The 10,472-nt window shown below is 43.0% G+C and overlaps 1 protein-coding gene across 1 annotated transcript; it reads right to left on the reverse strand.

The window, feature by feature from the left end:
- Window positions 1-3,615: 3,615 nt before the first annotated feature.
- On the reverse strand, window positions 3,616-9,810 carry STARD5 (StAR related lipid transfer domain containing 5). The gene is made up of 6 exons (XM_054042193.1): window positions 9,386-9,810; window positions 8,391-8,440; window positions 8,133-8,265; window positions 6,619-6,736; window positions 5,269-5,362; window positions 3,616-4,634 (listed from the first exon to the last, which is right to left on the reverse strand). Exons 1-6 carry the CDS (start codon window positions 9,473-9,475, stop codon window positions 4,487-4,489), a joined length of 633 nt encoding a protein of 210 aa, XP_053898168.1. The 5' UTR covers window positions 9,476-9,810; the 3' UTR covers window positions 3,616-4,486.
- Between the last annotated feature and the right edge of the window lie 662 nt (window positions 9,811-10,472).

The following is a 10,472-nucleotide window of genomic DNA, read 5'->3' on the forward strand; positions in this document are numbered from 1 at the left end:
CTCAGACCTGCTTTGTTAATATAGGGACATAACATTAAGATCACTGATTATTACATACCACGGTGTTAATCCTAAAGGGCAGGTTCCTGAAAAGCACAAAGGCAATTGTTATTCTTTAATCAACAGTCAAAAGAAATATTGTAGCAATAGGCAATGTAAAGATAAGCAATACAAGAGTCTAGTCAAGCCATGACTACTTTTTTTGCACAGTATATATTTTACAATTTCCTGTTTAGCGCTCTCTCTATGTGAAATCTCATCTGGTTAGCCACTTCTAAGTAAGTATCATTTCCACAGTGTGTATACAGGAAGATCAAAATTTTAAAAGCAGCTGTCCATACAGATCAGTGGTTCTCAACCTGGAGTATGCGTATTCCTAGGGATATGCAGAGGTCTTCTGGGGGGTACATCAACTTATCTAGATATTGGCTAATTTTACACCAGCCTACATAAAAAGCACTAGCAAAGTCGGTACAAGCTACAATTTCATATAGACAATGACTTGTTTATACTGCTCTATATACTATACACTGAAATGTAGGTACAATATTTATATTCCAATTGGTTTATTTTACAATTATATGGTAAAAATGAAAAAGTCAGCAGTTTTTCAGTAATAGTGAGCTGTGACACTTTTGTATTTTTATGTTTGTTTTGTAAACAAGTAGTTTTTAAGTGAGGTAAAACTTGGGGGTACGCAAGACAAATCAAACTCCTATACAGGAGTCTGGAAAGGTTGAGAGCCACTGATACAGATAACATGAAAAATCTGAATCAATGATCACTTTAGCAGCTGTCCAGTGAAGCAGGCCCTGAGCTCGTTAGCTCTGTTCTGGCTCAAGTCTGCAAAAGCCAGGTCAAACTCTTTTTGTGGGTTTTCACAGCCTTGCTCAGAAAGACTGAGAGATTGTATTAGATAACAGTCCTTGTACAGGGCAGAAAGAGAGAGATTGTATTAGATAACAGTCCACGTACAGGGCGGCCTGCAGTAGCATCAGCTTTAGTCATTAAACAAAAAAATCATCCAAAACTTCAACCAAGCTTTTCAAAGGTTGTAATAATTTCAGATCACCTGCCTGCTCCTTCCTCTCCTGGCTACCAGTCTTTTAGGTTTCTGAACCTCTGCATTTCCTGGTTCTGGCTGACACCAAAAACGGAAATGTCAATGTACCATGTAAAACAGAAGTGTCTCCCAGTATTCCAGTCTCTCCCAAAGCAGGAAGTCCCAGAAATCTTACAAGACAGCCTGTACTTACAAATTTCCAGCCTACTTTGGCAGAGTAGAGGGCTCATGGAGCAGTCCGGTGATGGGCTGAACACCCTCAGATCTTGTTGAACCGCGTGTGCTCAGCACATCACAGGACCAATCCTTTAAATTGTTCAGATTCTGGTTCTGTCCCTCTGACCAATATTTATTCATGGGTAATGCCGTTGACCTCAAAAGGACTACAGGCATGAGTGAAGGTGGTTGGATCAGGCCTAAGGTTTAGATAAACACTTGATCTTTTGAGTGCTTGAACAACACAAGGCCCTCATCCTGCAAAAACTTTACACACTTACTTAACTTTACACACCTTGAGTTGTCCTACTGACCACTCACTGTGCATAAAGTTAAGCATGAACCTAAGCCTTTGCAGGACAGGCGCCCAAACCACTCTCTCACAAAGTCACTTGTCATTCTTCAGAGTTGCAGTATGCAGCAGTCTAAGTTAAAAACAAAAAAATCCAAAAAACTCAGACTAGACAAAAGCTGAAGGGCTCAATCCTGCAAGATGCTGAGTACTCTCCCCCCCTCACTAAAATATCTACCTAAGGACTCATCCTGCAGCCATCTCCATAGTGTCCGAGTAGCTAAGGGCAGTCACAACCTCACAGAATTGGCCTTAAGCTCCAACAGAGCACGGAGCAATCTTGAAAGGTGCAGAGCTCCTTTGAGTCTCATTGGCAATGGGAGTTGAGGGGACACTATGACAGAGTTAAAGGATAATTCAGAAGAACAAAAATGTGAAACAGAAAATATTTTATTTAATTTGCAACACACACTGGCAAGTTTTAAAAATGCCAGTCACAAAAGAGACTAAAATTTAACCCCCCTTCCCTAAAATTCTATTATATACATTAAAAACTACAGTGGAAATATTTGTACATAAACGTCCCACAAACCACACCACATATGCAACAAACACAAGAACGGAAATTTAAATGTATTAACAAATAAATACTTAATAAAGTAAAAGCATGAAAATTACAACCTGATTTACATGTTTGCAACTCAACAATCATAAATTATCCTTTTATAAAAGAAAAAATGATAAATGAATAGTATGCTGTTTATAATAACTTCTGACATTACCTAAGTAACCAGCTACATAAATATTTTCGATGGCTGCATACTGCACTGCATATTACACCAATAGCTGATTTCCTAAGATATGCCGTGGGGTGTGTCAGTCTTGGAGACATAAACAAGAAGGTCCTACTTTTATGAACAAGCAAGTCAAGATTAGTCCACAGCACTTTACAGAAAGGACTTTTCACAAGTTCACAACACTTTGAACAACATATTGGAAAATTGTTCAAATGCATGATCATTTCAAATGCAGTTAGAAAAATGACAAGTAAAGTGCTTCAATACATCTCTTTATTTATTGCCATTATGTCAGTGCAGTATGACAATTTGTAATCAGAATTTTTGGGTAGAGAGGGGATGATGGGAGAGGACAAGGCCCAGGGATCTGTGAATTGGTTGAGGATATTAGGCTCTGATTCAGCAAAACACTTAAGTATATGCTTAACATTAGCACTGAAGTCAGTCCGACTTCAGCACATGCTGAATCAGGCCCTTATAGTCTAGAATGAGTGGGCCATATGTTCTCACCTACCCTATTCATTGTGGTCTACCCCATTTTTTGTGTTGGTCCCAATGTAATATCTCAAACTATACTGATGTAAGCAGCAAAAGAGCTAGCTCTTCCCCTTCAAGAAAGGAACATTGTTTCATATGGGTCATTAGGTAGAATCTGAGATATAACCGGGCTCCCTCGGATCTGACTTATACTGGTGGAACTACATTGACTTCAGCAGAGCTGCTCCTTGTTTTACTCCTGGGGCAATTCTGCGCCCATGCATAATTCATGTCTCCCGCAGATTTCTTTGCTTCCCCGCAGAAAATGATTTTCTGATAAAGAAGCAAAGGGAAGCTGCAAGAGCGGTCACGCACTCTTCCCTAGCAGTGCAGGCACATCGTTTCAGGCATCTGGAGCAGCTGGTGGAGAGGTAAATCACCATGGTGACTCCTACCCTGCACCGGAATCAGCTGCTAGACCCACGCCAGAAACCTCCCCTGGCTGTAGGAAGCTCAGCATCCTCAGCTGCGGGGGATGGGTTGCTGTACTGGGAGCTGCTCCCCCCCCCGCCAATCCTCACCCCATACACCCAGATCCCCCCCAGCCCTCCATACCTGAACCTCATCCTGCTGAACCTAAACCCCTGCATCTAGAGCCCCCCACCCCACTGAACCCCAGCTAGCTGTACCTGGATCCCCAATCCCCCAGCACCCAGACCCCTCCCGCCGAGCCCCCCCCCGATCCCCCACTGAGGCCCAACCACCGTCACCTGGAACCCCCTGCAGAGTCCCATTGCCCCTGCACCTGGAACTCCCCCTCCCCCAAGAGCCTCTGCATCCAGATTCCACCCACCCAGACCCCTCACTGATCAGTCTGCACCCAGATTGCTCAATACAGAACCTTCTCACCCCACACCAAGCCCCTCCACACTTAGATCCTGCCTGGTTGAGTCTGCCTGCCCCACACCTGGTGCATCTGGCACAGAGGATCAGGGCCCTGGGGTGTTTCTGAGGCAGGCCCAGCCCTGATGCTGTGTCAGGGTTGAGTGCAACCTTACCACCGAGGTAGTGTCCTGAGATGCGGGAGGGAGGCTGTGCAGCCAGTGGTCTGTGCTCCTCACTGTCATGCTGGAGCCTCCACATTTGTTTGACAAATAAAACTTGCAGAATTTTAAAATAGTGTGTGCATAAATTTTTAGAATTTTTAATTTTTTGGCGCAGAATTCCCTCAGGAGTAACCTGGTTTACACTGATGAAGTATGATCATAAACAGACCTGAAGTGTGGCTTTTGCTCCAGGAGGGGGCAGCAGAACTTCCTCTAGAATACTGTTAGTTGCTGAAATAATGTCACTTATTTTAATAGTTACAAAAATACAGTATGACAAGGTAGTGCAATTTTAAACAGAAAGGCAGGTACAAAAATAGTAAATCCTATATTAAAAATGGACTTTGCGACTTTGTTCCCACTTCAACTTTCCTACATATCTATATTGTTAGAAAGGCATTGTAGGTCGGTTTCTGATCCCATCATTTCTTCCATTTTTATCTTAATCTAATCTGTTATGCCAGCAATAATAGCCTTTCTTACCCTCCCTTCTAAGTCCCAGCAATGAGACTCGGATTTCCTTTGAGAAAATGCCTCAAGTTTTCACTGTCTTTACCGCTTTGGTCAGATTGCTGTAAAATCCAGCCATGCTGCTCGGAAAGAATGAGTCCACTACAGTCTGGGGAAGATAGCCACCAAGATCCGTCTGAAAGAAAGTGAGGACTTGGGTCTTGTCTGGTTCCCTGAGAAAACAAAACATCAGTGCAAGTTATCTTACAACCAGAAGTGTAAAATATTAAGGACTTTATAAGATTTCTTATCTTTGGGATGTGTTATCTATGGATAAATATTTCTATGCCTTTTCCATAGAATGGGCACAAAGCAAACTTCCCGATTACTCACCCATCAATGTGCCTTTACCTACCCCTACAAGGAAAGGATAGTAAATTTCCCAATTAATTTAGGCCCTGATTCAGCAGAGCACTTAAGTATATGCTGAACTTTAAGTATGTGAATTGCCTCTGAAGTCAGTGGGACTACTCATAAAGTTAAGCACATGTTTATGTGTTCTACTGAATCAGATTCTTAATCCTGGGCTTCTCAGCTAAGGATGCCAACAAGGATACCCACTGTGATGATAGTTTCTGTAATGTTAACAGATGTCCGCTAGGAAATGGAAAAAAGAGACTAACTCATTTCACCTGGAGCATTGAACATCACTCAGTTTTAATGACAATGTCTACCAGCCACAACCAGATATAAACCAGTAACTGCCAGAGGGTTCTCTCTTGAATGGTGCACATTAATACATACACATGATAGCTATGGATAGAACTTTCAAGTACAGCAAATGTAATATTCAAATAGACTTCTTACCCTGGAACAGGTATACAGAAGCAACCACAGGGATAATTAAACCCTCTCACGTATCTTGGTTGGGGAGGACAGAGTGCATGTTCCACATTGGTTGCTATAAGAAAAAAAAAATCACTAACAGTAAAAGTTTTCTACCACAGTAAACACCACCAGCTGAAAGGCATTTACGATGAAAGCTAGTCAAAGATTCTTGAGGTTGATGTTCTTTGGCCTGTATTATGCCTGGTGATCATAACATGGCTATCTGGGGGGAGGGATATCTCAGTGGTTTGAGCATTGGCCTGCTAAACCCAGGGTTGTGAGTTCAATCCTTGAGGGGGCCACTTAGGGAGCTGGGGCAAAAATCAGTACTTGGTCCTGCTAGCGAAGGCAGGGGGCTGGACTCGATGACCTTTTGGGGTCCCTTCCAGTTCTATAAGATAGGTATATCGCCATAAAAATAATATTCCCTTCTGGCCATCAAATCTATGAATCAAAGTACTGCATGCATTATAGGAATGATTTCTGCTGGTATGGACTGTACACCAAGGCACTTCAAAAGACATTTATTGGGCTTATACAGTATTATGGCACCCAGTGTTTTAATAGTAACCTAAGTTGCTTGCACGCTAATCTAAAAGTAAGATAAATGCATTTCACAAAGATGTTCCTCTCTTGGTCTTTTGAGAAGGCATAAGCTCACTGCACATATCTATATCTATATCGAGAGAGATTCCTGCCTGGTGATCCAAAGAGGGAACTGTGGGGCATTGACACTCTTGACTTAAGACTTAATGAAAGACGTAAATGAACGGGAAGAAAGAAAGATGAATATATGCACATAGTACCAGCAGCTTGAAATAGTTGCTCTCTGCAGCAAAACTGATCACTGTTGGGATGCTCTATGGGCACATCTCTTCACGGTCTTTAGTTAAGCAAAACTTAACAGCTTTCAGTACATCCTATGAAGTGTTCAGAGGCAATGCTTCTGAAGGGACTTTCTTAGACACTTCTACAAGTTCTAAAAAATGTACCCAGCTGAATACTAACTGAAATATCTATTCCTTCTCAGAAGAACACTATGAAAAGGAATGATAGGCAAACAGTATAATCATTCACTGAAGAGTGTAAATATTGCTGATATTCTAGATGATAATGATGTAATTAAGCACTAATACTTGCTAATAACTATTGATTAAGCATCTTCTGACCAAGATTTTTACTGTATATCCAACATATATATATTTTGAAAAACAAAAAGAATATATCCTGAAAGATTTTCAGTTATATTCACTAACTTACTGTTAATATAAAATATAATACAATACAATATAATATAATATAAATGGATTGGAAATTTAAATATTTTACCAGCAGAGGCTATAGTCCCGTCTTCATACTGCTTAATTAGCACCACATCTACAAAATCTCTAGGAGAAATAATCTTCATGAAGGCTGATGGGGTAAGAGTTCTGCATATAGAGATAGTCTACAAAATACAAAACAGCATTAAATCACTGTATATGTACATATAAATGCAGTGATGTGCTTCTAACATAGTAAGTGAGAGATTGGGATATCTTTTCTCATGCTTACTTGACAAGCAGTGCCATTTATTTCAGTTACACAATTTGTGGAATAACTTGCTATTCAACGTGAACAAATGTATCAGCTAAGAGTCTTGACTGAAGAGCATTTTTGATGGGAAAAATACAGTGATGAGAGGTGGATCCAATGCCATAAGAACAAGCAACACAATGCTCTTTAAGAAGAGAGTCACCCACGGATATACTCATAGATGTAGTTATTTACAAACTCCAATTTCAGTTAATAACTTTGTTACATCAAACTTGGCGCATAACTTGTTATCCCACAGGAAATTTAACACAGTTCCCTTGTATCTAAACATCTGCTCCACCATGTTTGGTGATATGTTATATAAGCCGGACAAGTCTGTAAATACAGAATGGAAGACTCTATCATATGTGATTTACAAATGTATCTTTTTGTATTTAATTCTAAATAACTTGAAGATTCTCACAAGCTGATAAAAATAAAGGGCTCTGAAATTCAATTGAATGTTCCCTGCACTCATGCTGGTGTGATACTGAAGAAAGGCAGGATGAGTTCAATGCAGTATGTGCTGTGATGGCAAACTGCCTGAACTAAAGGCTGAGTTAAATATATAAATGACTTTGCATTTGTTGGGTCATGATAAACCTCTTCATTAGTGAAACACAGATTTGTGTATTTTATTTTTTTAAGATTACCTTCTTTTACCAATAACTATTGTTTAAAATATTATGAACACTTATAAGAGTTAGCATGATAAAACAATATAACTTTGGAGTCAGTTCTGAAATTAGAATGGTTATAAAGTGTGTATTGTTTAGCCAACAGGCTATAGCTACTCATTCAAAGGGATTACAGTGTATTGTGTAAATACATGCAAACATTTTAAATCATATGAGATTTACGTTGTCAAAATAAAACAATTTTGTACAGCTTGTTCAAAACAAAAGAATTCCTGGTTACCAATTTCTAACAGTGATTTAAGACTGTGGGTGAGATACACACACCAGGCTGCAATACCTTCTTTAGGATCCTGTAAATATCTGTTTATGTATACACTGTAAGATACAGTATAAGGCACTAAAAATGTGACTGAAAACATAAGGGTCCATTTCCGCTCTCACTGAAACCTCACCTGACATATTTTTGCATGGGTTTAATTATTCCTGGTGCCCCAAGTACATATTTTATTTATTTTTACAGTATATTTTTATAGTAATGAGCACATAATTTTCTCTTCAGATTTTTGTAACAGATCTGTTATGTGATGAGAATTTAACCACAATGCTCCTTATCATTTTCATGGAACTTACATCACTAATAGTTTCAATCAGCTCAAAGTCCTTCACATTTTGGTCCCACTTTGTTCTAAGTCCACCAGCTTCTGGTTTTAAGCACTCCCAGACAGCCTCAGGACTCGCAGAGACAATTCCATCTCCTTTGTATCTGTAGGAAAACAAACATGAAACTAAAATTACCTTTGAATTTTTCTCCTGAACAACAGACAAGAGTTATTCGCTCACACACGGACACCCCCTTTACCCCTTGTAATTTTGGAATACCTTACTTACATGTTGCCAGAAAACTCAGTTGATGGTCTCCAATAAATTGAAACTTCATTCTATCAAAAGTGAAATAAGTGAAGACAGCCTTCAGACTTGATGTAGCAATTAACAGGCTAATCTCTTTGCCACAGCTAGCTAGCACATTCCAAACCCACGAAAAATGCAGAAATTGGGCTTGTTTTTGGCTTAACTGGCTTGTGAGTTGTTTGTTGGCTAATTTTTGGCTTATAGCTTGTTTGGCTTGTAGCTTGTTCCGTCTTTTTTTTTGATCAGCTCCCAGCAAGCAGGGGCAAGGGGGTGGGAAGTAATGGTGCACAGTGGCCCCACCATCATCCCAGTCTGCACACCAGGGGGATCTAGTCACATAGAGTGTTGGGGTTCTTAGGGATTGGCTTGTTTTGAAATGGGATTCGCTTGATTTTTGGCTTATTGTGAAAGTCGGGGTGCTTATTTACTGCGTGAAAGTTGACAACTGTGCTAGCTAGTTTTCTTTGTCAGTGGTTACTGACTCATTTAAAGGACTGGCAAATACAATAACTTCCAAAGATTTTAATTACAAATCCCACCTCAGTGTCTCTGACCAGAGAGACAACAGTTAACAGCTGAACTGTATAAAAGTCTGAACTGTCACAACAAAGTTGTGATCATGGTTAGCTGCTAACACTTTGCCAGTAGAGTCAGAAAGCTGGAAAAACAACTCGGGGCCGTACTCTGCAGGGGACTGAGCGCCTCCTACTAATTCCCCATGGACCCTTGCTTATCACTGGCGCCCAGCCACGAGGGTGATGGGCACTCCCGGAAGACCAGCGAGAGAGCACCCCGCAGGACCGGCCAGGGTTTGAATGGGCACCCTGGGGACCCAACACCCTCCTGTTGCAGCGCCCAGATGAACACACCAGTGACCGGCTTTGCCCTCCCCCGGGGGAGGAACAGGAACCGGGGCAGCCTAGTTGCCATGTCCCCGCTGGACTCGCTCCGGAGCCCGGGCCCGGCCTGCTCACCGTGCGCCTACAGCTCCGCCAGCCGCTCGGGTCCTTCCGGTAGAGTTGCACGGTGTCCGCCAGCGAGCGGACCTGCTCCTCGAAAGCCATGGTAGCGACCGGCTCCGCTGCGGCGCTGCACCGGGCCGGCTGGAGGAGGAGCCGCCGCCCGCAGGGGGCCGGGCTCTCGCCGATAGGCGCTCCCAGCCTAGGCCGAGCCCAGTGCCTCCCACTCACCTGATGGAGCTGCCCGCGCCTTGGGAGGGACGCAGGGATCCTGGGCGGGCCTCCCCAGCGCGCGGGCCCGCTGCGCTCCCCAGGCCGCCAGCGCCAGCCTCCGCTCCCGGCGGCGGGGCTTAGCAGCGCCCCAGCTGGGCGGCGCGGCGCCTGCGGGCGGCTCCATCCGCCCACCGCGCGGCCCCGGCTGCCCTGCCCGCCCCCGGCACAGCGCCCTGACCCCTCTTCCCGAGCTGCCCAGTGCCCTGTGTGTGTGTGAGAGAGAGGGGGAGGGGTGTGTGTGTGTGTGAGAGAGAGGGGGAGGGGTGTGTGTGTGTGTGAGAGAGAGGGGTAGGGAGGGGTGTGTGAGTGTGAGAGAGAGGGGGAGGGGTGTGTGTGTGTGTGTGAGAGAGAGGGGTAGGGAGGGGTGTGTGAGTGTGTGTGAGCGAGAGAGAGGGAGGGGTGTGGGTTTGTGAGTGTGAGAGAGACAGGGAGGGGTGTGTGTGAGTGTGTGAGACAGGGAGGGGTGTGTGTGAGTGTGAGAGAGAGAGAGAGGGAGGTTGAGAGGGGTGGGTGTGAGAGAGCGAGCATAAAACAAGCCATTGAACCTCAGTAACCTCTGAATCAAGCTCATAACTTCTGTTCCAGCTCAGGTTTCTTCTGCTAGACTCCACACAACTATAAAATGTACTGTAGCAAGAACCCTTTATTTTATCCTTTTTCTAGGATAACATAGACTATGTTCTTCGAACTATGGCATCTTCAGTTGGGACTGGGAAGATTATGCACATATTTGAGAGCTAGAGGAAGGTAAAATAAACTGCCCCTGACATACTTTTGCATGGGTTTAATTATTCCTGGTGCTCCATGCATATATTTTATTTTTACAATA

This window comes from Malaclemys terrapin, chromosome 10 (assembly GCF_027887155.1).
Source record: "Malaclemys terrapin pileata isolate rMalTer1 chromosome 10, rMalTer1.hap1, whole genome shotgun sequence".
NCBI lineage: Eukaryota > Metazoa > Chordata > Testudines > Emydidae > Malaclemys > Malaclemys terrapin.

What these genes read in the sequence shown, in the direction of transcription:
- STARD5 (XM_054042193.1), bottom strand. Translation starts at nt 9,475, where the DNA reads ATGGCTTTCGAGGAGCAGGTCCGCTCGCTGGCGGACACCGTGCAACTC. An exon ending in ACTGAGTTTTCTGGCAACAT is followed by an intron (nt 8,266 to 8,390) that starts GTAAGTAAGGTA and finishes GTTTTCCTACAG; the next exon opens with ATACAAAGGAGATGGAATTG. An exon ending in CGGGACTATAGCCTCTGCTG is followed by an intron (nt 5,363 to 6,618) that starts GTAAAATATTTA and finishes TTTTTCTTATAG; the next exon opens with CAACCAATGTGGAACATGCA.